Source organism: Lates calcarifer, linkage group LG11, assembly GCF_001640805.2.
Source record: "Lates calcarifer isolate ASB-BC8 linkage group LG11, TLL_Latcal_v3, whole genome shotgun sequence".
Lineage (NCBI taxonomy): Eukaryota > Metazoa > Chordata > Actinopteri > Centropomidae > Lates > Lates calcarifer.
The window spans coordinates 8,066,525-8,093,273 of record NC_066843.1 but is presented as its reverse complement, the minus strand read 5'-3'; the positions used below and the strand labels follow the sequence as shown (position 1 = coordinate 8,093,273).

At 40.6% G+C, this 26,749-nt stretch overlaps 2 protein-coding genes across 5 annotated transcripts in view; one reads left to right on the top strand and one right to left on the bottom strand.

Annotated features, from left to right (window-relative positions):
• Positions 1-23,169, top strand: part of pbx4 (pre-B-cell leukemia transcription factor 4) — a 27,135-nt gene extending 3,966 nt beyond the window's left edge. For 2 of the 3 annotated variants that reach the window (XM_018704582.2, XM_018704583.2), the window contains 7 exons: positions 787-860; positions 13,767-14,011; positions 14,219-14,409; positions 14,600-14,735; positions 15,084-15,240; positions 18,524-18,610; positions 19,553-23,169. In XM_018704582.2, coding sequence (XP_018560098.1) covers positions 787-860; positions 13,767-14,011; positions 14,219-14,409; positions 14,600-14,735; positions 15,084-15,240; positions 18,524-18,567 — 847 coding nt within the window. In that variant the 3' untranslated portion in view covers positions 18,568-18,610; positions 19,553-23,169. Of the gene's footprint in view, positions 1-786; positions 861-13,766; positions 14,012-14,218; positions 14,410-14,599; positions 14,736-15,083; positions 15,241-17,579; positions 17,684-18,523; positions 18,611-19,552 lie in introns of all 3 variants that reach the window. The other variant, XM_018704584.2, reaches the window with a different exon arrangement.
• On the bottom strand, positions 22,747-26,749 carry lpar2a (lysophosphatidic acid receptor 2a). Of its 2 annotated transcripts, none has more exons than XM_051073996.1 (4): positions 26,552-26,749; positions 24,948-25,697; positions 24,034-24,317; positions 22,747-23,549 (listed from the first exon to the last, which is right to left on the bottom strand). In XM_051073996.1, the coding sequence occupies exons 2-4, from the start codon at positions 25,693-25,695 to the stop codon at positions 23,451-23,453; spliced, it is 1,131 nt and encodes a 376-aa protein (XP_050929953.1). In that variant the 5' UTR covers positions 25,696-25,697; positions 26,552-26,749; the 3' UTR covers positions 22,747-23,450. The 2 variants fall into 2 exon arrangements, with proteins under 2 accessions (XP_050929953.1, XP_018560090.1); XM_018704574.2 differs by having other exon boundaries at positions 24,034-24,296; positions 26,552-26,726.

The window sequence follows — 26,749 nt, the reverse complement described above, 5'->3', positions numbered from 1 at the left end:
GTGTGCTTTTCACATGTGTACAATGAAAAAATTACAGACTTGTGAATTACTGTTCCATATGCGTCCAGCTATTAATGCTGATGCAGTTTGTGTGTGTACAATACTGTCAAGTCATTTAGGGTTGTATTAGGGTTGGAACTTGGAACTGCTACAGTATTCCAGCCTTGTAGGTTTTAATAAGATATAAGTTGTATGGGTGTGTGTGTGGGTGCATAGATGTGTATTAGCAAGAAATTTTGTTGCTAAGGTGTTCTGATTTGATTACAGTAAACTGTAGAAGTTTTGCCTTTTCTCCTTTAATTGCTATTAGCCTGTTTGGCAATAAAGAGAATGTCTCTGATTAAATTAAAATTGCAACTTAATCCTAATCCTCTCTATCAACTTACCATCTACTTTCATGGAACAAGTCTTTCTGTAAGAGGTAGAAATTAGATTACTGTGTATTAACTCTGGAATCTGGTGCTCAGTAATGATGACCTTGAGGTTTGGCATCATTACCTGTCCCACAGTGCAAAGCATCCAAATGACAACATTACTCTCGCTGGTTCAGATTGACACATCAGGGATGTTTATGCACTGACAAAGGCATTTGGCTATTGAAAATGCCTTTAAACAACATGGCTCTGTCCTACTGTGTTGCACTACACTCTTGAAATGCTGTATGCATTATGCATACAGCTCCGCTACCTGTTTATGGGGGAGGACATGGAATGACTTGAGATGGAGGTCTGTTTATCGTAATCCTCCTTGCTCTCTCCCTCTCTTATTCCCTCCTCTCTCTTACAGGAAGCATGCCCTGAACTGTCACAGAATGAAGCCAGCCCTCTTCAGCGTTCTCTGTGAGATCAAAGAGAAGACGGGTGAGTTTCTACTTCACTCATTCTCTTTGTGTTCTCTTGTCTGCACAGGTTGTAACCTACTGTTGAGATACAGTGTGCCTTTGCTCCAGTTTCCTTGGCACCAAGTTACTTTTTTATTGGCCTCTCAGAGAACTCTATTGATTGAATATTGATTGTATTTGGTGTAGATCTGGTTTAGCTGAATGAATTGTATATTCTTTGGTTCAAGATCATTCCAAATATGCAAAACTATTGTTTTTACCTAGTAATTATAGAAACTCTAACTATTTTTGGCCACTGTCCAGACTTCACACAGACCAGCTGAAACTAATCTTAGTAGATCGGTGGCTTTGAAACTTGAGTCAGACAGCAGAACTTACTGCAGAACATACTGACAACTCCTCACATGTTGAGTTCACATTGTTATTTATCAGATTGCTATTTTGTTTTTCATTTTCACCTGAAGTGCCTGAATGGAGAAATACACTTTATTTGTTTTAATATTTTTGAAATGATGTCAATTTCTATCTCAAATGATGCTTAGTAATGTGACAGTGTGTGTATGGTGCAACCTACAGTGTCTTACAATTGGTTGAATGTTATAGCATTTTTTACTGTGTTAACTCAGGGGGATAAAAGCCCTGTGCTACAGCTACCACTACTTCAAATCAAAATCATGTCCAAATTATTAGATTAAACAGTAAAATCTGATTCCAACCAAGAGTTCATGTGCAGCTAGTTTATAGCAGGTAGATATGAAAATCTCCACAGGGGTTATTGCTTCGTTACTGTACTCTGTTATGATATTTCAGTAAAAGAGATACTCTTTCTCCACCCCTGTTAAAACAGCTACACCACATCGCATAGGATAATTGTCCATTGAGAGTAAATTTCTATGCATATCAATGTAATGCCTTCATGCAAATCGACAAAGAAACCATTCTGGCACTGTCTTAACAAATAATACTGAATTAGGTACACATGATCTCATGAAAATTATTTCCTATGCAAATAGCTCAGATTTGCTCTTATTCATATAAATATTCAAAGTAAACACGCTGCTTATTCTCATCTTGTTAGCTATTCAAGTCAGCTTTCTGACATATTCTAGCTGGGTTCAAAGGAGGAAGCCTGGGATGGATGGCAGATTGATGGTTATGGTGGTGTGAATGGGGTGGGTTTTTGAATTCTCTCCCACTGCCAGTCTCTCTCTGTTCTTCTCTTTCTATGTGCCCCTCTCTCTTTCATTTTCCCTGTGTATCTTCTAACAGCAAACCTCTCTTGTTCAAATACAATTTGAAAATGCTGCACTGCTGCCTGTTGTGGCCCTCTGTCAATAATGTATTATTGCTCTCCAGTGATGGGAGAAAAGTAAAGGCTAGGCTTGAGTGAGTGGGGCAGGGTACACTGTTTCCCAGGCAACCAGTGGTCTTATTTACCCTAATGCCATTCACTTTGATTTTCACATTTAGTCTCCCAGCAAACTAGAGAGAGGGTCTGTGAGCACTTGTACAGTAAGCTGAGTAGAAAAACAGACAAGGCCTAGTGATAGGTTAACAACAGATTCAGGGTTGAGATGAATATGCCAGCCAAGAGATATAGAGATCTTTGGCTTTGCCTGTACTCTGCTGGCCATCTGCCACACAGTGCCCTCCTAACTGCACTGTGTACCTGCTTCGGCATTTCTCTGCTACTCCATCAGACCCCCTGCAGGCCCCATTATGTGCCTCTGGAATGTGAATTGACTTCTCTTCGGTGCAGCTTGTGGAAGATCCAATCAGTAGTCCTCTAGTATCTCCACAGATTTTCTGCAGTATTTTTTTTCACTAACAAACATGCACTTGTGTTGGCACACCCACATACACACAGTCTCTGTTGCACACACACGCACACACCAAACAGGGATAAAAGCAAACTCAGTCTTGGGTCTACTCCTACTGCTTCGGTCTTGTCCTCTCCCCCTCCCTCCCTCTGCCTCGCTCCCATTCTTGAAAGAGAAGACTTGCTCTGAACTCGGGGCTTTGATATGGTAATGTAATGGTGGTGGTGGAGGAGGGGGAGGTGGGGTGTGGGGGATGGGAGGTGAATTCCTCTGAGTGCTGCAGTTGGTTAGATTGTTTTCATTGTAAAGGAAATGTTCTGCGCAAATGCCAGTACCCCCCTCACCACCACCACCACCCCAAAACACCCCCCATTTTACAACAGTGCCTGTGTTGTCCTGAGCTCTCACATTAAACATGACCTCTATCTGTGTGAAATTTGATTCTTATTAATACTTTATTAAAGATACACTCCGAAAAAGAAATTAAAGCACTTGGAGAGAGATGGGGAGTGATCAAAGTTGAGAGCCAGTGGCTTTGCTTCAACTCAGTTCTGTTCTCCCTCACTCTCATGGGTATTTGCTGTAAAAATAGCTCTTGGTGCAATGGGACAGCTTATGCCAAAATCTCTCACAAGCCACTGCAGTTACTCTCAGAAGTTTTTCATTTAGTTTGGGCATGTTTGAGGCATTTCTCCTTACTTTTATGCATTCCTTGTGCTTTACACATGACAGAGAATCTGTCACTCACTCTGTTCTGTCACCCTGCTCAAGTCCCTCTTTTTCAAGTCTGAACATTCACAGTTGTTTATTTTTGGACAAGTTTTAAATGGAAATAAGAATAGTTTCTCAATTGGAATTAAAGCAACAATATACATTTTTTTTAGCCTGGAGACAGCAAAGTGTATTAAGAGTCTCTCCCTCCTCCTGCTTACTTGGGCAAGTTCACACCCCAAAACTTGCCACTCATCTTGATAAGCTGTCTGATAAACAAGTCTGTTGGATAATGCCACGAGTTGGCTGTGTAGAAATAGTGGCTAACTGGCTACCTGCCTAAGACTTAAGTGGCTGGCTCTGTGTTACCTGTAATTATTAAAAGTCAGTGTGTCAGTCACTGTTATTATTATGCATGTGCCTGTGCACCACCATTCATATGGACAATATATCCAGTGCTACAACAGTGAGGGTTTAACAACAAGGACACCACCACGTTAACTTGAGCCAGATTATTGCTCTGTTAGTTGCCCAGTTATGCCAGTGTCTGGGGAACTGGTTATTTGCCGACTGCCTTAGCTAGAGCCCACTCACTGTTCTCTGTGCATTTTGAGTTGGTTTGAGAGCTGTTTTTGTAAGAGCAGATACAATAATTAGTTAATTATTTGATTGAAAATTAAGCTCTCAGTCCTGTAATGTTTGTTTAATTTGATATCTACCTATGTTGGCTGGAACCTTCTTATTTCTCTAACCTTTGCACACCAAATTCTCACCGTTTATGCCTGCCAGCGGAGCCAGCAGCACTTAGCTAGTATGCTGCAAAGCGGCTAACTGACAACCCATCATCACATCCTATTAATGTTTTGACAAGATGGATGAATGGTGAGATTTAGTAAACTCAGTGAACTCCCTCTCTGGTTTGTCTTTTTTCAGTGCTACTTCACTGGCTACATTTAATAGAAAAGCTTCTCCAATTTACTTATGATGGCTTGTCAATGAATACAAAAGGTTCAGGTTAGACTGATTTTTACAGTGTTATTACAATTCATAAACTTCAAATGTATCCAGAGTAAATGTTTTCTTTGTTCTTTAATGGATTTGTGGCTGTACATTTTATATTTTCTCAAAATTAATTATCATGAATAAGGCTATGTGTTGAAGAAAGATTATAGCTGTTGATTTCCCAGAGTTGTACAGTCGTACCTTAAAGGATAATAAACCACCATGCAGCATCTTGTCATTTAATAAGACTTAAAAGTGGATCATATGTTATCTGTCCTGTAACCTGTAGCAACACACCCACCTATGTGTTTCTTTCTAGAGTAACATATATCTGAATGAATCCTCAAACTACTGAAACTATTAAACAATGTATGTCAGATCAGCTTATTGAAATATTTAAATGTTTTTGCAGAACATGAAGGTCCCTTAATGAAATGATTACCTGTATTCTCAGTACTCAGTAGTTATCTGTATGCATTACAATACCTTTTCAGCAACCAAATGGCCCCAATTACGTGTTAATTCAATTACAGCATGATTGTAGTCGTAAAACACAAAAACAAAGAAACCCTGTTAAAAGTCACACATAATTGCCATGTGTTAATTCACAGCCAGAGTAAACAGTTAACTTTTTACTCTTTACAAATCTCATTTTAATTTGTATACCTTTTTATTTTAGAGGACATGCGTGAAAGTCAACAACAAAACGTCATACACCAGAGGTCATCCAGTTGGTGGCACATAATGTCTGTTAGGAAAAACCCTTTCAGCATCACATGATTGATTTAGACATTTGTGTTTCCACCAACTTTGATAGAGTACAGTACATGAAGTCTGGTGAATCACATGCCTCATTAAAGTAACTTAATTATTATTAGTTTTCAAAGAGCCCAATTTGGAAAGGAGCCATAAAATTTTATGAGTTGTTAGGAACCTGTGGGAAGTCTTTTATTATATTTTTATGAGGGAAAGCATACAGTGCACTTTAAGCCAAAAGCAGTAACAAGATAAAAATAGTTTGTGTCAGAAATGCGCCTCATGTTAAGCAACCAAACCTGCAATTTCAGTTTTACTATCACTAAAATGAGAAGAGGTCAAATCCTTGGGTTTTATATTAGAAAGAGTCTGTTTTATATTTACACTCCCTTACCACTGGTGCAGGATTATCTCATTGGCTTTTCAGAAATCTTTGTTGTGTTTTGTGGTGTCCTGCCACTCAATCGTTTTTTTCTCTTCCCTTCCCCTTTGCAGAAGAGAATGAAAAAAGATAGAGTCTGTGTTGGGGGGTGGGGGGTGCTGGAGCAATACAGGGAGATTGATGAGGCAGTAAGAGCAGGAGTAATTACTCGGTGTCCATTCCCCAAGCCAGATTGGCAGACGGCTAATATCACACAGACCCCTGGCCCTGACAGACACACCACCACCCCACCACCACCCCCAGCTCAAACTGGGGAGACAGAGCACCCCAACCTTCAGCCTAGACCTAATGGTGTGTGGGCCAGCTGATTTTCCCATGTGGCATTATTCCTGTAGGAACTGGGCTTCTGTATATTGACAAGGGGAAATGCTGTCTGGAGTGTGTTGTAGGAAGGGAAAACGCTCAGTGGAATTGTTCACCTTTAAGACCACTGCAATATGATTTTGGCCATGATTCACCAAAGGCAGTGATTTGACTGTGCTGTCACACTGTATTTCAGGTAGATCTGGGTGGCTGGATATGGACAGCAACTGGCTATAAGAGTTTTTAATAGTTGACAAGCATGAACAGCATGCTTTGTGTTACTGTATTGCATGGTTAGATTAGGACAAATGCCCACACTTGGATTTTTTTATCAGATCCAATTTGGCAAACACACTTTACACTTCTGATGCCAGAACAGTAGGTTTATTGGAAGAGGAGTGGAGAACATGGAGTGGAAAACATGTTCCGATGAAGTTTGTGTGTGCATATGATATATGTAAATTAGGCCTATGTTGTTCGTCCTGGTTCAGGTATGATCGCTACCTCTCTCAAGCCTGATATATGGATCTAGTATTTACCAAATCACATCATAGTTGAAATTAGTCACGAGGGCTTCAAAACTAAACAGAAAAAGAAAATTAATTAATTTGCTATGTGTTTCATTGGGTGTACTTAGTAAATTAAAGGGCATCAAATTAAACTCACAATACCGAAGAAGTGGGCACACACACATGCTGGTGACAGATACTGCAGAAATTTAATTGACCAGAGTAGCACGATAGGCAAGATGGGCACCATGTTTATTACTTTCTGTGGATCCATAAATTCACCGGAAATTTATGCCCAACAAGTAACAAGGAAGTTCTGAGTGACCCATCAGTATTGGTCGAGGATCACCTACCTCTTCATCTTATCTGCCCCTCCTTCTCAGCATGTATGCCTCTCACACTGCTTTTAGGCTTTGCTCTTAAAGGAAGCTGGCGTCTCTTTAATTAAAGATATGTAAATGTGGTCTCAGCTGGATTGCATTAGTTTGGTGGTGGTGGGGTGGGAGTGTGTCGGAGCCTAGCGCCTAATCCTGACTAATTAAGGATTAATTACAATTGATGGGAGCCTTCCACCCCTTTGCAGTTGTGCACATTGCTGTCCTAGACAGTATGTTTGTATATTTCACACCATGTCATAAATGCAGGGGAGAGATAGTAACATCAGGGCTCGTGGAGGGAGGGAAACGTATTGCCCACCCTGAGATTAGCAGTTTGAATTGTGTTATTACAGATACAGATGCCCATGCTCCTCTCTAAGCTTGTGGTGCTCTTCACCAGTCTAGATGGGTGGACAGATGTAGTAATGCTAATGGATAATCTAGATTAAGACCATATTTTGAAAAATTGATTAGTTTTTCTTTCAGTATCAGTTTGTAATATGTGCCTTATTTATGTGTACACACATGAGCAGAGTCAGTTAAAGATATCCTCCTGTAAAACCACTGGTAAATTGTTATTCTGACCAGCCATACATATTATAGGCACAGTGATTTTTATTCCTCACTAAACTTGTACATCAGACCTGTGCAGACTAACCATGTAGCTTCAGCTCTCTCTGGCACCATCTGACTGTGTCATAATGCTTGTTCACTTGTTATAAATGGGCACTGCTCTTCTGATCTATCGCTTAATTGCCACCTAATTTGCATAACAGTGCAAATTAACGACCTCTCAAATGAGCGTTCATTTTTCACAAAGTCTTTAGGAGCTCCTTAAGAGTCTGTGCTAATGAGCACAGGAGGCAGCTGGCCTGATGAGAGTTGACTCGGGGAAGATCCTAGCAGTGCTATAACAAGCCTCCTGCTTAGGTGCTCTTCGTCATCCTCCTCTTCCTCCTGTGACATTTCAAATTCTTTCTTCCATGTCTCTCTGTCTTTCTCTGCGTGCAGAACTGTACTGGACTAGCAATATTATGTTAGAGATTTAGTCACATGTGCTCAACAGTGCTATCTTGATCCTTTTAAACATCACTCATTCTTGCACTTATAACATATTGACACTAATATATTTTCTGAAAAAAGATCTAATATTCCTCAGTCACTTAAAATATGACAATGTATTGCCCCTTACTTGTCCTAATTATGCTCCAGATTTAATCGTGTTTTCTCAGATGACTGTTGAGCACAAGCTGTTAGCAGATATCTGTACTGCACTGGAACTCATGCTATCCATGTTATCTGGATGAGTCAAAGTGGGACCAGAGAAAACATACAAATTCCCCCAAAACACTAGGAAAGTTCATAATTAAAGATACACTATGTTGACATTATGGTAGTAAAGAAGGCTGATGTTCAATTTCAACCACCTCAGCTGGTCAGCCTGCCCACACTTGACTGATGCTTCTTTTTGGTTATAAACCCATCATTTTAAACCATGCAAGTATTGCTTTGCTTTGAGTATACTGTCAGTTTTATTTTAGGGGATATGATGAGAGTGACTTGGTTCACACATGATTTCTATGTTACTATGATTATTTTACTATGACTTATCATTATATTTTTGTTTATTTTTTATTTGTGAAGTATATGAAGATGGAAAAAATATTCCCTAAGTATGTCTGATGGGTTAAGTTTAAGATCAAACTGTGTTTTGTAGCATGTGCCAAACATAATTTAGGTGGCTACCCTGTGGTTTAATTTTATTTCTATTATTTTTATTATTGCAAACTATACTTTCATTTTAGCTTCGTCAATATTTTTTAATCTTAAATGTAGCTTTAATTCACTGAAATTGTTCATTTTTTTCAGCGTCATTTTCTTTTGACCTTCAAAAAAACTACTGGAATGGCTATCTGGGAAATAGTTTTAATAATTTGCCAACTATTCATACAAATGATAGGAATAGGGGGAAAAAATCTTTATTAGCTTTTATTTGTGCAGATTAAGTGACAACACAAATTGATCTGTCCCTCATTAGTGTTTGTGTGTGTTCTTGTGCGTGTGACCATTCAAGGGGGGTACACGTAGTCATCGCTCGAGTGTCCAAGCCTCTCTCTTTAGTTAATTAAGGGCTGATTGATGATGTGTTGGACTGAAGTGTTGTGTTTGCCCAAGGTGTGAGTTCTCCAATTCACACCTTAATCAGACCACACTGTGTTTACTCTGAATACTTACCTCTCAGTGTGTTTGTGTTTGTGTGTGCGTGTGTGTGTGTTTGTTTGTGTATGTGCGCGTTAGAGTGGGGGGCTGCGTGCAACAGGACTCTTATGAACTACCCAAACAGATGCTGATTAGCGTGAGCTGCTTAAAGTAGGAAAGGACATATGGATTGGGCTCATTAAGTTGACTGTACTCCACAAAAAACACCCTTTTGGAAGAATGGGGTACACCGTTTTTATGTTGCACTTGCAGTGGAAATACACCTTCTCCCAATATCCATTTGGCAAAAAGCCCATCAGGGAAATTATTCATTTTTAATGCTGGATCTTCAGTTTTAATGCCATATTCTACAACTTGCCCAAGGCAACATTTTATTCACCCAACCCATATTGAGCAACCCATATTCTACCAAAATGGCATGGTAAATCAAAATCCTATATGCACAGAGGAACTTGTTTGTGGAAGTTGATATTAATCAATTGTTACAAATATGATTTTGTAAAGTAAGTGCCTTTGGCATCAAGGCTCCTAGTCAGAGTGCATAAGACTCTCCTCTCTAACACCACTCATCTTTGGTTTCTGCATAGTGGAAGTCAAACTAATCCAAAACAAGAAAATTAGGAAAAATAAAAGTCAGGTTTGGGCTTTGTTAAACTTCCAATCAAAGTATATTGTATTTCTAAAATTTATCAGGCCAGAGGCATGGGTCATGGGACCTGGAGACCAAATTTAACCCGATGGCTTTTCATGAACTGGTTCAGGAAGACATTTATTTGTCATCAATTCTTCAAAGTTTTCTTTTTTTTTTTTAAGTGTTAAAATGTGCCTGATAAAACGGTGAAGAGTAGTTTACTATAGGTAGATGGGCCCCAGTTCCTATTTACCCTAGCTACATTTGTATTGTCCAGATGCTTTTTTGTATCATGCAAACATTTGTAGTTCTTATACACAGGTTTACCTATCATATCTCCAGAGCTGAACTTGAGATTTATTTTTGCAGTTTTTGTGAGGTACATTTGCATATTCATGTAGCATATTTTCATTGTCAAAACCATCTTTCTATGGCCCATTCTCTTTATCTGAATTCTCTGTCTGTAATGAAAGGAAAAACTGATGTTTTCACAGTCCTATCTTTTCTCTTTCTGGCTCGTTCACTCTCTGGCACGTCTGTACTCTGGATTCTGTATATTCCTGTAGCCTCTCTCTCTCTCTCTGTCTCTTCCTTTCTCGCACACATATCTTCTCCTGTGACTCCTTTTTTTCAATTCTCCTTGGTTCTCCTTCTACCCTCTCTCTCTCTCCTTACCTTTTTTTCCCCTTTTTTTCCTTCTCTATCCTTCTCTCTCTCCCGCTCCCTTGCTCTCTCCCAGTGAAAGGCTGAGAATACCCAAGGGAGCTGATGCAATTAAAATGCTAATCCTGTCTGTCTACAGAGAGAGGGAGAGGGGGGGGCTGACAGCATGAGGGATTGCGGCTCACATGGAGAACTCGACTGAAATGGAGAACAGAGGGAGGGGGGGCACTGGGGGAGGTGGGTGGGGGTGTGCTGAAAGGGAGAGGGGGGAGGGGATGTGTGTTGGGGGGAGACAGAGTGAAAAGGGGGATGCTAGCGAGGGAAAAGACAGACAAGGATAAAGCTTGTGCTGTGAGCTGAGCAATGATATACTGACTGCGTTTAAGTCTTATCTATTTCTATGTGTGAAAGGCATTACAGTTAATGTACAGCACTACACTAGTGGTTAGGTTGTTCACCCTTACCTGCACCACTTCATATACTGTGTGTTGTATCTGTACAGCACACCATTTCCACATTGGCTGTGCAGAAATGAGAATGATTATGTATGCAGTGAAAGCCCAGCTGGATACCCTGAATATTTCATAGTATGTGTTGCTCGCTCCGTCTCTCAATGCCACACAGCTCAGCTAGGGTGGTAACGTGTGCATAATAGTGTGATTTCTAAAAGCTGTGGATGCAGGCTCTGGGCCTTAAGATGTCTTCCTATTTAAAAAAAGGGAATTTAAGTATCATTACTTACAGCACTCTGAGTTTTAGTCTTTCAGTAATAGAACCAGCCCAGCGGCAATGTCAGGAGCCAGTTGATCAACACTGCTTAGGTTTTGGAGCAAAACAGCAAGCTAGTTCTTAGACCTGTAGGTTTTTTGTTTTTTGTAACTGTTAACTGTCTCATGGCGGTTTTGTGAGTGTCCATGTCATATGGTCCTTTTCTGCACAGTACCTTAACTCATCTCAACAGCTGCTATAATACCACTAGGCCACTAGACTGTGCATGAGTGCAATTGTGGGTAATCACAGCTTAATTGGAGTAATTAGGGGAATGTAAGGGCATTAGGCTACAGCTGGGGGCCATAATGAGGAGTGGGGGCAAAAGGGAGGGGGAGAGGTGAGAAGCTTCAAGAGCCACAGTTGCCCTGTTCACTGTAGGTCAGTTGTACTTCTCAGTGAATGGACATTGAGGATCAACTGTGCACATGATCACATACTATCAGAACAAAGCAAACACTTCTGGTCCTTGATCACTAAATTAGTTATAGGTTATCTGGCTAAGAAGTGCAGAGATCATATGTGAATGACTGAAAGGAAAGAAAAAGAAGAGGGAAAAAGATGGGCGAATCAGGGTCATTAGTTCAGGCGGCTGGGACTGCTGCATTCCTGAGCCCTGAGATGGGGGAGCAGCAGAGCAGGAATGTGCCTTGGAGAGAGAAGAGACCTAAGCAGAGAGAAAGAAACAGGCAAGAAGGAACAAGAAGAAAAAAAGGGGGGGGAGTTGGACGATTTGCTACGAGAGGCCTTAAATGGTGGAACAGACTCATTTATCAAATGAAGTTTGAAAAAGCGAAAACTCGTCTGCTCCCTAGCACTTGGAAACTTTAAGCAAAACTGTTTTTGTCCTCATTTCTTTCACATCTGTTAGCCCTACAGTACAGCCCTACTCATTTGTTAGCTCTGACTGCTCCGCGGCGGCAAACTTGTTTTTCAGCATGACTCTCTACAGGGAAACTTTGACAACAACATAAAGACTCATAAGACTGTGAAAGTTGTGCTAACAAGTGAAGCTCTAAATGGGTGAATTCACGCACTCCATAACCCTTCGATGATGAGCTCTGACTAACTAGCATAATCCTTAAGGACGACAAGCGCCTAACGCCACCCAGTTTCCTCTGGGATTAATCTTGTCATCCATATTGTTGGCGTCTGCCTCCCTCAGAATCCTGTCTGGTTTCATTGCTGTCTAAATTGGCGTTTACCTTCTTGATTTAGTCTTCAGTTATAAGATCAGCACAAATGTGGACATACCACTGTGTTTATATGGGACTCACAATTCACAGTTATGGCACACTTCAACCTTTCTGCTCTGGTCTCCATATTAGTTTACATTTCACATTCCACCAGCTGCTTCCTTACTTTCATATTGCAGATATACATTAAATGTATCCAGTTTACTATTTTACACAAACTTCAGGTTAGCAATCTAATCCAAGTAATGTTATTTTTCTATCCTGCAAGTGGACATGTGTTGTAGGGCTACAACTAACAACTAACTTAATTTGCAATAAATCTTATTTTTTAGGTTAATTGATTACTTACTTAAAATTTCAAATATGAAATACAAAATGCCCATCACAGAGCTCTGAGGTGACACCTTGTGATTCTAGTTTGTAATAATACATAGAATACAGAAAATTAGGGAATACTCACATTTGAGGGACAAGAATCAGTGAATTTTAATTTATTTGTTGACATAGTTTATGTTTTTGTTTTAAAAATGTAGGTAACAGTTAATCATTATCAAAATAGATGCAATTAGATTTTCTTTCAATTGCATAATTTGATTAATCAGTTATTAATTAATTGGTTGAGCTGTAATGTGTTGCCTCTCTTCTATCTAATCACTTTTTGAACAAAGGCATTTAAAGTAACATTTTTGCCCAGTCACTTTATAATGGATCTTCTACGATTTTACATTTCAGTCGTATGGTAATAACGATGTTTCATTCATTATGACCTTTTACAAAAGGTATAAAAAGTCAACTCTAGTTCCTCTAGTCCCTAAGACACTTAATTGTTATACCAAGTTTCTTGTCTTACTTTCTGAAGTTGAATGATTGAGAAGCTAAGGGGGCAAGAGGAAATTTAGTTAAGAGTTAAAAGCTTCAGGCTCTGAAGAAAAGATGGTTGTCTGTACTTAAAACTTTTCAGTAACAAAGTGGTATCTGTAAGGGTGTGTGTGTATGTGTGAAAGAGAGAGAGAGAGAGAGAGAGAGATGAGAGCATGGCTGCAGGCTGACAGAGGTCCTGGTATAATACAGTGGTGGAGAGCAGCGACTGATAACTATACTTATGGCCACTGGGGCTCATAGTGACAGCACATGCACTCCCATTACTGGTCCCATGCCTCATGCCCTTATCCCTGGCAGGTTGCCACTGAGGGACCACACTGCCCTCTGCTGTTGATTTAGAAGAAGTTCAGGCTCATTGAGAATTCAGCTAGGCGCCCATAGCAATGACTCAGGGGAGAAACTTGACTGGGTTTTGACAGGGCTGCACTTCTTTGAATTTTAGCAGTGATAAAATGTCTTCCCTTGCACCCTTAGAACCCTACAGTATTAGCCTTTGCTGCAAAGGGAAATGTGTGGTCTGTCAATTTTTTCAAAAACTTTTTAACCAACAGGTTTTCTCAGCACTATAGAGCTGTATTTTTTCTGAACAGGTAAATACTAACATTGCCTGCCTAACTCTTATGCCTTCTCTCTTCTCCTGTCCAGTGCTGAGTATACGAGGTGTGCAGGAGGAGGATCCCCCAGATCCCCAGATCATGCGGTTGGACAACATGCTGCTAGCAGAGGGTGTGTCAGGACCAGAGAAGGGTGGAGGATCAGCTGCAGCTGCTGCAGCTGCTGCAGCTGCAGGGGGCTCACCCACTGACAGCAGCATCGAACACTCCGACTACAGAGCCAAGCTCGCCCAGATCCGCCAGATATATCATTCTGAGCTGGAGAAGTATGAGCAGGTGTGCTAAGCAGACCTAAATGCATAAGCATGTACTATTATCCACAAATGTTAACATTTGGCAGCTGATCAACAGTGGAGTCAGAAAGCCAAGGCCTACATGTCGTCATTACATGTCATGGTGCTGAATAGAGCCTGTGCTTGGACAGTCTTTTTACGATAGCATTCAACTCTTCTCTCTCTCTGTCTCTCTCTCTCCTCGGTCCAGGCCTGCAGTGAGTTCACCAACCATGTAATGAACCTGCTGAGAGAGCAGTCTCGCACACGACCCATCTCTCCCAAGGAGATTGAGCGCATGGTGGCCATCATCCACCGCAAGTTCAGCTCCATTCAGATGCAGCTCAAACAGAGCACCTGCGAGGCCGTCATGATTCTGCGCTCACGCTTCCTTGACGCCAGGTCTGTCTGTGTGTCTCTAGCTGGTGTGTGTGTGTCTTGTGTATGTGCGTGTGGGGTTTTTTGTTTGTTTGTTTTTTTTTTTTGTTTGTTTTTTTTTGAGGGCTTAAGTGATCGGCGCATGTTGAATTTGTTGTGTCAGACATGTACATTCAGAGCACCTCAGTCATTATCTTTTCTCCCTGTGTGTCAGACGTAAGAGGCGCAATTTCAACAAGCAAGCTACAGAGGTGCTGAACGAGTATTTCTACTCCCACCTGTCTAACCCTTACCCCAGTGAGGAAGCCAAGGAGGAACTGGCCAAAAAGTGTGGGATCACTGTGTCTCAGGTGAATTGCTAATACTGCTATTGTCTGGACAATAAAAGGACACTGTAGCTGCTTTTGGGGAAGCTGAGCTGATTTTGGCTGACAGGATCACCTGTCTTTGTTTAAAGATCAATTTTAGTACATGCTTTATTGCAACTTTTAGAAGGGCTTTAATTAGTTTTTTTTAAATTTGTTTTGTGCCATTATTATAAGTTATAGATAAAAATAATAATAATAATGCTAAAAATCTGAGCAATACTTTTTAATTAATTTTCCTTATCTAACATTTTTTTGTAGCTGTTAGGGTTACAACAGCTAAATGAGTACAAAGGAAACACTGCATATATATGACATCCATCTGTTCCTCAGGTCTCTAATTGGTTTGGCAACAAGAGAATACGCTACAAGAAGAACATTGGTAAGTTCCAGGAGGAAGCGAACCTCTACGCAGTTAAAACAGCGGTGGATGCTGCCAATGTGTCGGCGCAGGCTAGCCAGGCTAACTCTCCGGCAACGCCCAACTCAGGTACCACGTGCTCCATCTCATCTTTCCACAAGCCCTGTCACTTCTCATTCACAGGCCTCAGTTCCTCTACATACTTGCATTTTTACACTCAACCTGATTGAACCACAGAATAACTGCATCATTGATTGACTTGATTGTCCAAAGGAAAACCCACACTGTGCAACAAATGTGCTCTCAAATAGCTGCCACATTGTTCACAGCCATGTGAAATTATTCTATTTATTTTGCATAAAATCTTTAGTAAAACATAATCTTTAGCCAACAAAGTGCATGATATATTTGTATATAAACACAGGCTTTACTTGTCTGGTACTGCTTCCGCTAGCCAACTGTTCAGTTCCTATTTTTACTTTCTGGCTGTGTACACTCACCAAGCACTTTATTAGGAACATCATAATAACACTGAGTATGGTCTCCTATGTGCTACAAGATAACCTCAGTTCTTTATGGCATGGATTCCACAAGATGTTAGAAACATTCCTTTGAGATTGTAGTTCCTATTGACATGACAGCATTGCATAATTTCTGCTGATCTGTCAGCTCTACCCCATCCCAAAGATGTTCTATAGGATTCAGATCTGATGACTGGGATGCCACTGAAGTGTACTGAACACGCTGTCATATTTATGAAACCAGATTTCTTTGAGAGTTGTACATTCTGTGTAAACTCTAAGAACAATTGCATGAAAATCCCAGGAGATTAGCAGTTTCAGAAATACACAAACCAACCCATCTTGCAACAATCCAACAATCGTGCCGTGGTCAAAGGCACTGAGGACAAAATTTTCCCCATTTTGATGTTTGATGTACATTAACTGAAGCTCCTCACCTGTATCTGTCTGATTTTGTTCATTGCACTGTTCTCACATGATTGACTGATTATTACACGAATATACAGATGTGTAAAACTGTTCCTAACAAAGTGCTTGGTGGGTGGTGGGTGTTCTTTCAGTCATAACAGCAAATAAAGGATTCTAAATCTGATAAGAAGCAATCGAAGATTCCTAAAATTTGGACAATAATATGCAGCATTGTCAACCTCTACATTTTTCCCATGATGACCTAGCTAATCTCCATTATTTTACAAAAAAGCATTTGATTGTGTTACATTTCCAAGCCATATTTTCTCATCCCCATGATTAATGTCTTTCAAACGTTGAAACTCTTGAAGTTGTGCTCATTTGGTTTGTGAAGTGTGGGTAGCCTTGGTCTTCATTTGTCTCACAGCCAAAATTTGCTTTCATCTTGTGCTGTTTTATGTGTTAGATGCTTCTCTAACATTCAGTATTTTCATAACTCTTTAATACAATTTGGAAATGTTGTGATACTCAAAGTTATCAGGTAGAGGGACTGGCCTAATGTCAACTTCAAGTCTTCAAGTCATCTTTCATATTTTTTTTCTGATATATTTATTTGCTTGTTTAACTGCTGTATATGGGGACCCTAGATCAATGCATCCATTTAGGTAGTGCACAGTTTTATGTTTACATAATTATGCAGCACGCAGCACAAAGTAATTATATAGTAACCCCAATTTGCTAAGGAAGCTGAATGGATCAGGTAAGTGATCATTCAGATGTTTCAGTTCATTTAGTCAGTTTCTTTCTAATGGCTTCAGAGCACTCAAAATGAATGGCGACCACATGAAAGGAACATGAAGCTGTGTGTGAAAGAGAGGGTTTTTAAAACTAAGAAGTCATCATAGGCACAAGAGACTGGATGGTTTCATAAATGTGCCTTTTTTTGACTACCAATTGAAATTCACAGACAAAACAATGGTAGATGTGGTTGAATAGAACCACAACACAAGGAGTGAATGTTATTGTGGGGAAGTAGCGCTCCTTCACTATCAGGTGTTCTGAGCCGCAGTTTGTTTTGAAGTATAGTTATAACCTTTATACATCCTAACAGTGAAGTGCCTCATATCCTATACTATTGCCCTGTTTCCCACCAACTTTAGGGAACTGGAAATGTGTTTGAGACATTCAGTTCTCCTAACCTTTATCAAGAGCCCAATCTTTACTTAGCACAAAAATTACAACTCAACCAAAGAAGCCAAAATCACTTTTAACAAAGTGTTTTTTGCATCTCTAAAATGCACATTTTCAAATAATGGAAAAAGAAAAGACCCATAGATGTGAGTGTATGCTGAGGAGAATCTCTTAGTCTTGTAAATATGACCTATTCAGAATAAGCTGGCTGAGAACAGTGACCCTCATATCGAAGCTGGTTATTAAAATTTAGTGCCACAAATCAATGTCAATGACCAGTGGTAACCTTTTGACCCCATGGCACTCTGGTGGGGCTGATTGGATATTGGCTATATATATTGCCTGCAGGGTCACCAGGGTCATACAGTTTGTCTCACACAGGCGACGCTTACCTTGGCCTGCGTTCACTCAACGGGGAGGGTCTCAACATCGCCCCCTCTCTACAGTCGCAGGTATGCACTGAGGACAGCTGCAGAGTTGACCTCAATGCCGTAAACCCAGCCACCCAGAATCCCTTTGTATAGCTCCTTTTGACCCCGACCTCTCCTCAGATCCTGTCCTGACTTTACCTTTGACCCCATCAACTCCTTCCCCATCACAAACTGACCCTTCTTCGCTCTGCATAGTGAGCCCTGGAGAGCTTGTAGCTACACTCAAGGATTAATGGGCTGGGGATTAAACCAGCAAACTCTTGGGGTAATGGTCAGTTTCTCAACCCACAGGTCCAACCCTTCAAACAGCCTCCTGCCTTTTTTGTATTTTTTTCCCCTGCCCTTCCAAACATTCCTCCATCCCATATCTCCATATATTCATCCCTCCACCTGTGTAGACTCAGAAATTTCCTCAAACTGAACCTTCCTTGTGATCATTGTCTATAAATAGACATGTACAGTTTTGTTGTTCTGGAGGAATCCACAGATCTCTGCTGTTAAGCACTATATAGTCTGTAGTAAATTAACAGTAAAAAGTACCCACCTTTTGGCTTCAGTTGCAGTGTTTCATTCCATTTAGAGCAAAAGTGGTTTAATGCAGAGTCATTAAGTTGATGGGTAAGCTATAATGTTTATTTGCACCGACGTAATGAGGGAGTACACTTGCAGGAACGCAGTCATGACTAATACAGACTGGTTCTGATCCATGCAGTAGAGGTTTGTGGATGCTAGCACTCCTGTGTTAAGCCTGTGGTTGTTTAGTTAAAAAACTGCAGCTCATAGCATAAAGATTTCTTTAGTTGTCTAAATGTAGTGCTGAAGTTTGAGTTGAAATTTGTGGGTGTGTTTTGTCTCTGACAGGTGGATACCCTGCACCGTGCTACACACCTGACGGGCGGCTATGAGGAGCTGTCGGGTAGTGGCCTCTACACCCCTCATCGCCTGGATGTGAGTACGAACTTCCCCTCTTGTGCTGTTCCACACAGTTTGTTTAATTAATTCAGATGAAATGTTGCTATCGCTGGAACCTAACATTTTCACCTCAGGTTTTTCTGTGTCTTGAGGAAAATCTAATCCAGCAGGCACTGATTTGGTCATTTGCAGGTCAAAATAGGTATAGACATATGATAAATTTGGTCGGAAGGATTTTTTAAGATATTTGTCTTAAACATAATTTTGTTGTTTATTTTAATAATTGTATTTCAGTGTGATGCACATCCTAACTGCATGCTGAAATGCTGCAGAAACGTTTATAATTGTAATCTAGATGTGCAAAAAAACACTTACAGATTTAGACCAGTTTTAAACTCAACATCTAGAGGCTTTGCAAATGTCCAGATGAATGCTTACTGGGATGTGACAGTAAAGCAAGAGCAGCTTCTTGCTGGGAAATATGTTATAGGGAGAGTTTAACTTCAGGAATTCAGGAAAGTACTTTAGGCTAATGATAGGTTTGTTTGAGGTGAGCCAGGCTGTACGTAATTGATCACAGGCCATAGATGCACGATAGTCCTTTGTTTTTTTCTTTATTACATCAGAATCTGATCAGATGCAGAGTGTTTTTCTGTGACTCCCCTGTACAGAGTGTGAAGGCTGTTGAAAGCTGTCAGTCTTGACTGCAGCTTTTTGGCACAGTTTCCTGCTGCTTCCTTCTCTCATCCATTCTCTAGGCGGGGTGCAGTTCATCTGGAACGAATTCAGTCACACACAAGCTGCTGTCATGTTTTATCAGAATAGGTAGTTCTTAGAGTGAATAGCATTTCATCTGCAACCAGTAAGCTATTCCAAGGCTGCATTGTTTGGCTAGTAAGCACACATATAGTTGATTTATACTAGTAGTGATAAAACTCCCTCTTAATGCTCAGTACTCTCTTCCCTGTCTGTTTGTAGGCTAACAGCTGGCAGGACACCACCAACCCCCCCTCAGTCACTTCCCCTCCTGGTCCTCCTGGCAGCGTCCACTCCGACACCTCCAACTGATCCAGTGGCTCTCCCTGCTATTACTTCATTCCCACTGCGGTCTGCCCTGACTACATCCTCTGTCCCCATTCTTTAATATATCCTTGTCTCTCAACTTGACAGCCACACATGGCTGTATTTGCATTTCATAAACTCACACTGTGCTGGAACACAGGACAGCCGAACAGTAGTTAGGAGGAATTCTCCCTCCACCCCCATAGCTCCACTTCAATGCTCAAAGCTCCATATCTCAGAATGAACGAGGGACGGAGCTTACTTACACAGATAGAAAACATCTTTACTATCAAGGACTTTTTGAAAACCACTGACCCAGCTGTGTAGATGATCATGATGTCTGTACATTATGTGTATATGCACGTTAACTTCACACAGTACTCACACAGCTTGTCCATGTGCTGTTGACCTCTGCACTCAACCCTTTGCTTTGGAAAACTGTGTGTGATTGCCTGTATCTTTTGAAGCCTTGGCGTTTGACAGCCAAACTGTTGATACAGATCACCAGGGAGCTCTGCTCACCTTGCTCGTACCAAAGTGCTGCCCCAGTAGTTGTCAACACATCTGTTCCTCTGAGATCACCCTCTGCCAACTCTACACAAGACGCTGTTGTATCTTCCAGTCCTTAAAAGCTTGATATTTCATTCTGTTGGAGATTTCAAAGTGAATAATTAAGACATGCGCAAAGCATGAAACCCCCTTCCATAACACACACACCTCGCAACTTTTCAGTCGTTTTCATAGTAAGCTGACATAAAAGATGTGTCAAGCACAAAAGTTAGCATCCTTGTTATGGGTGTCTCTACCCGTAAAAGGGTAGTTAAGGGGATCACTGTTCTAAACCAGGCAGGACAGGTGATATTAGGGCTGGCGAGAAGAGGATGAAAGGGCAGAGAGAGGAGAATATCTTTGGTTGAGTGGATGTAACTAATAGCCCTTTTTGTTGCTAACCAATAGAGGGTGTTGGTAGATGGCTTGTAGACTTTACTTCTTGCTTTCTGTCCACTAGTTCATTTGATTGTAGGCTATTTTCTAATGCTGTTTCACCAAGAATGCACCAGCCACCACCAAAAATGAGCTCAATAAAGCATCTAAATGACGTTAGGAGAAGGGTGGAAAGACTGTGGGGCATTGATGTGTTATTGGGACAAACGTGACATGAATTTAGAAACGTGACTGTCTTCCATGCATGTAGGACTTCTAGGCGTGATATTATCGTTTTCATTTAACCTTCCGAGTTTTTAGCTTCGTTTTTATTAACAAAAAAATAAAGGGTATAATTATTACAGTCAGACCAAAAAGGAAAAAGTGCATCATGTATTGCTATGATGTGTGTGTCTCTGTGTGGGCGTGTGTACAGTCGTCTTGGGATGTCTTAGTCAAACTGGCTGGTGCCCTCTGACCTTTGTAAGCATTATAGAGACTGGGTGCTTCTACCAGCCAATGACACACCAGGTGGGGTTCAACTGAGATCTCCTCCCCATCTTGAAACATTTTAAGCTTGTGAGCCCGAGGCAACACGCTACAACCTTCTGTTGTACCAAAACCAAAAATACCACGTTCAGCAATGTAATAATGCTACTCTGTGTCTCTCTAAAGTTGGTGCACAGCCACCTTTTCAGTTCGAGGCGAGGAGGGAATTATATTTGTATCTGTGTCTCTCTGTGTGGTGTTGTCATGCCTCAAGTTGATTTGATTTTTTTGAGGGTTTTTTGTTGTGGGGCTTCATCGTGGGTGGGTGGGTGGGTGGGAGGAGTGAGGACTGTCATATCAGACCTGTAATTTGATTGTGAGCATAGAAGGTATGCTCTCCCCTTTACCCATCTTTTAATATCTTCTGGTAAAAAAAAGAAACACAACTACTTTTGTTTTTTAGGCCAATTGGGCAAGGGCTTCTCTCTCTCCTCTGTTACCAAAAAAGAGGCAGCACTGGGTGTAGGTAAAACTCTTAACTCATGTTTAGAAACAAATCTGCAGTGTTTTTGGGGATTTTCATTCTTTGGAACTATTTTATACATAAATGTTATGTGAATAACAAAGCATTTTGATAGTAAGGTAAAGCCTTATGAATATTTAAGTGTCAGTCAAAACTTTGTTGAACCATATGTTACAGAACAAAACTTGAGCTTGTAAGCTGGTCACATGTGATATCCCACATTTAATTACTTGTTTTGTTACTCATCGCAGTTCATACGACTGTATCTTATGAATAACGTTATCGCCACACCAAATTATCATGCCCCCCCCCCCTCCCTTTTTCTACCTGTTGTAATGGATGTCACTGTACAGTTTGTGTAATGTTTCAGTATTTTTTTTTCTTTTATAAACTTTGATGTTTGGTTGAGATGCCAGTTTTATTTGGCCTTTTGTGTCACAGGATTCACAATAACTCTGTATCAATTTTGAATATTATTTAGGTCTTTTGTTACATTACCGGGTGGCAATGTATGGTTTAACGGTGTAACATTTGGTGCTGTGGAAAGATAATTGTATGAATTGAGGCTCTGCAATGGAGATTATTTGGTGTGTTTTGCCATGCTAATCCTGTTACCTTTCTCATCTGATTCCCTTGCCATTTTCCACACTCCCTCAGTTATACAGTCACTTTCCCAAATATTCACTCAGCTTTGTGCCTAATTTAATCCTAAATACTCAAATAATCCCATGAAATCAGACATTTCTGTTTATGGAGTGGCAAAACAAGATTTTAAACGGACTAAGTTACCTGGACGGTTGTTAAATTCAAGCTCTTGAAGCTTCAAATTTATCAGCCCATGACATCTGAACATAAATGCTCAGATGTTGCCTGTTTTGTGGTAAATTAATCCCAGATTAATTTTTTCACTAACTACTAAATTAGTTACTCATCTTAGTTTAAACTGTTAAATGCTTAGTGCCCCCTGAAATGAGAAAAGAGCCAGACTTTCACATTTAAGTGCATAGTCTGCTTTTTGCTCCAGTCATCATGCACCACTCCTGTCACTCCTGGTCAAAATAATGACTACAGTAAGAACACAATGCCTAAACATGTAAAAGTCAATGTATACATTATGAGGTCCCCCGTAGTTTTGCAACAGAGCTGCAATTCTGAAGTACAAAACTATTGTCGGATCATGTTTAAATCTTGTTTGGATTCTGCAAGTGACTAAATGACTTCCACAGCATCAAATGTTGTCTTAAACCTTTTTGATTTCTTTGTTTTTATTAGTATATTTGTATCTCCCCTCTTTCCCTTGTATTTACCCCTCTCTCTACCTCTGTCTTTCCATTTCTCTTGTATATAACCCCCACTGTTTTCAGACTTGTGAGTCTGTATGAACTCCTTTTATACCTCAACTTTAGAATTGTTCTAGAAAGAGTAAAACAAAAGGAAGAATATGACAAATTGTAGTGTTCTTATTAGAAAATTAATAAAAATGATTTAGTGTGATTTTTCAGTATTTGATTTCAGATTTTAGGAGTGTTTCATTTTATAATTTGTCACAAATGCTCTTGTGATAGTCAAATGTAATAAAAGGAGAGATTGCACCATCTGATGATTAATATGTGAATCTGTCAGCCTCGCAGAGACTAGAGAAAACACTATCCTGGGCAAATGACAGCATTTGTCCAACATGGATTCAATCCTTTTTCAGCTTTTTATTTGATGTATATATATATATATATTTTTTTTTTTTACAAATGCAAACATGGAAGAGAGGTAGTTTGGCAGAGGTTTGCTGATGTACAACAAAAACAAACAAAAGAATCAGCTAATTTTACACTGTCCTGGTTAGATGACAGTAAAATCAGGATAATTGCAGGCCTACAGCCATCATACCCCTGGTACAGTCCAACTGTCTTCTTTACTGTTGTTGTCCCGAGATGCACGCAAGGCATGATCTTCTGTCTTCAGGACAGGGAGAAGAGTTTCCTGTGGGAAACACATCATTTACTGAGTGTGTGGGACAACAAAGAAAAATGATTTCAAGAAAAAGTGAGACAGTTCTTTTACAACACCTTTTTCTAACACAGACTCTTAAAAAAAAAATTAAAAAAAATTAATTCAATGCTCTGTGTTCCTTCGGACATGTTTACAAGAAAAGTGCTGTTCACTCCAGGATTAACAAAATGAAATTTCCAGCCTGATCTTTTACATTAGAAATCAGCATGTGCATCAGTGCAATAAGTAAACACCTGCATGATTCACTTAGAAGGAATGTTAGAGGCCAAAACACCTGAAGGCTTAGCTGGAAACAATATTCAGAAACTGTCTTTTCCTGGTAATCTAGATCACAGGTACTGCAGTGGAACAAGGCCTGTTTCAAAGTGTAATGTTGACATTTCACACGTTACGTCTTGCTCTATCTGGTCAACACTCTTCTGTTTCAACTAACTGAAACTGCAGCCAACAGTACCTCTGGTGTTGGTGAGTCAACCTCAACAGGTGAAGGCTCCCTCTGCTTATCACCACCTCTCTGACACAGACAGCACAGGATGTCCTTGAAGGTCCTCCGCATCTCGGCGTCTCGCAGGGTATAGATGATAGGATTGACCAGAGAGTTGCACTCAGCCATGACCAAACAGAACTTCTCGTAGACATTGGCACGGCTGTCTTTACCCAGAAGCCCGTCCAGTAAGAGAATCACAAGGCCGGGTGTCCAGCAGATTACGAAGGCGCCTGCAGAGATGTGGGTCATTACTGAAGGCAGAAAGAGTCAACAACAATAAACTCAAATCCTTCATAAAAGCAGCTTTGTAACTTGACACCAGTCTCAGAGTGAAGCTATGAGGTAATAAGGTAATAGGTAATAATTGTACCTTGATTGCTTAATATCAAGCTCCAATTATATCTTACTTAATACTTAATATCTAACTCCAGGAAATGAGTCACCTGAGCAATCAAAGGTGTGGATTATGAAGTGAAATGTGATTTAAATTTCACTGTGACACACTGGAAATTCCTTACAATGCCTGGACCTGAACTACACGCAGTAAACAGGAAAGATCTTAAAAAACAAAAGTTACAGCTAAAGCTGTTAAACTGGTTTGTGGGTGAAATGAGAGGCTTCGGGTACTAAGCAGCAGGTCTAGTGCAGATTACATGAAAATAAAAAATAAGTCAGTTCCTCTTTACATGAAGTGGAGAGGCAACTTCAAGTAAAAGCTTTTAGACCTGACTTTCTGAGAAAATGTAAAGGAAAAAAATTATAGGAAAACTTAAATGTGAATTTTGCAAAAGTGGCTGGAAATAAAGAGAAAGATGTCTCTAATGTTTTGTACATATAGTCTAGATGTGTGTATTCAGACTGAGCCAGTGGTGGACTCTCACCCAGGACCATGGAGATTGTTTTCATCAGGTTGACAACAGTCTGGCTGTGCTGCATCTCCGAGGTGTGCTCAGACACGTACTGGCTGTGATATCTTACATAGATGAAGATACGAGCGTACATGGCCACCATGATGGAGAAAGTGAGCAGGTTCAGAATCGCCCAGAATATGAGGAATCTGCGGCTGTAGAGGGGAGCGACGGTGGAGCAGTCCTCCAGATGACACTCGCAGTTCCAAAATGTGGGCACCAGGCCCATGATGATGCTCACAGCCCAGATGCAAACCATCAGCAGCACCACCCGACGCTTGCTCATCTTGCTGTGCAGCTGCATGGTGACAACAGTCTGGTGGCGCTCCACGGCGACAGCCAGCAGGTTGGCCACGGAGGCCGTCAGGCTGATGTCGATCAGAGCCCCGCGGATGTACCACTGCTCCTTAGTGAGCATTCCGGTCCAGGGGCCCGTGTTCAACATCAGGTTGGCATAGGCAATACCGGCAAACAGGTCTGCTGCAGCCATGTTGCCCAGGAGATAGTAGATGGGGAAGTGGAAGCGGCGGTTCACGAAGATTGCCACCATCACCATCAGGTTGGCCAGGAGTACGATGACACACACCGTCAAGCCCAGTCCAATCACCACAAAGTCCCGCGTCGTCCACCCCAAACTGACCTTCTTACCCACCCAGCTGTAGAAGAAGGTGACATTGTGGCTGTAGTCACAGGTATTTGATACACCGCTCTCCATGGCCATGACTGCAGACACAAAACAGAAAGTGAAGCATATTTATCTGTTGTCTTCGAAAGGTGCAGCAGCAGGTGATGTACAATACTGTATTTGTTCAATAGAAGGATAATTCAGTATTCACCCAGCAAGAGGCATAATGTACTGATTCATCCAAGTTTAAAACTGAAAATATGAATAGTAGACATTGTCAGTCTCTCTTTTTTTAGCTGTACTGAAAATGCAGTTAATTTTGACCCCACAATATTATACTGAACTGAGGATTTTGTTGGTCTAACTAACTTCAACACAGTGATTGGAACACTAGATAAAAAGAAACCTTCAGGCTACACACAGCTTATAGCGTACGTGACAAATGTGTTACTGTACAGATTACAACTGAACAAGTGATGATCTGATAATAAAGCAGGTGAATGAACTTGTGTTTTCATTTGAACTGTTTTGTGTTTAATTTCAGAGGGAAAATGTCCAGCACAACGTCCCAGAGACCAAAGGTGATATTTTCAAATTGCTTGTTTTGTCCAACCGACAGTCCAAAACCCAAAGGTACCCAGTATCAAGTGAAATAAAACACACACAATAAAACAGCAACACTCTGATCTGAGAAACTGTAACCATAAATCTACAAATAAGTATTGGTCTTACCAATATTTAGGACACAAAAAGGCAACAACATTTAAAAAATAAGAAGTCAGAATATAAAGCATTTTCGATGTTGGGAAATATGTGCAGCTGATACTAGATAGCTCTCACCTATTAGACGGAAACTCGTGGATATTTTCATTTAGACTTTATGCGGAAGATACGTTTCTTTAAAAAAAAAAACAACAAAAAAAAAAAAAAAAAAAAAAAAAAAAACACCTACCGGCGTTTCAGAGGCTCCTCCATCCAGACAGGTCCGATATGAAACCGGTGGTCCCAGCTGCCATTTGATGAAACAAAAGGTCTTTGAGCTGCTCTCACTGGTGTCCCTACACACGGCGGCACAGCTTCAGGTGGACGCCACTGTGAATCATTTTCACTCAGATCAGCTGGACCCGTCAGACAGGTAACGATGATGCCT

Bases quoted from the DNA above. Each gene is read 5' to 3' on its own strand.
- lpar2a (XM_051073996.1), bottom strand. From the start codon at position 25,695: ATGGCCATGGAGAGCGGTGTATCAAATACCTGTGACTACAGCCACAAT. The intron at 24,318-24,947 runs GTGAGAGTCCAC...TTCTGCCTTCAG, and splicing joins AACAATCTCCATGGTCCTGG to TAATGACCCACATCTCTGCA. The intron at 23,550-24,033 runs GTACTGTTGGCT...TGTTTCCCACAG, and splicing joins TTGACTCACCAACACCAGAG to GAAACTCTTCTCCCTGTCCT.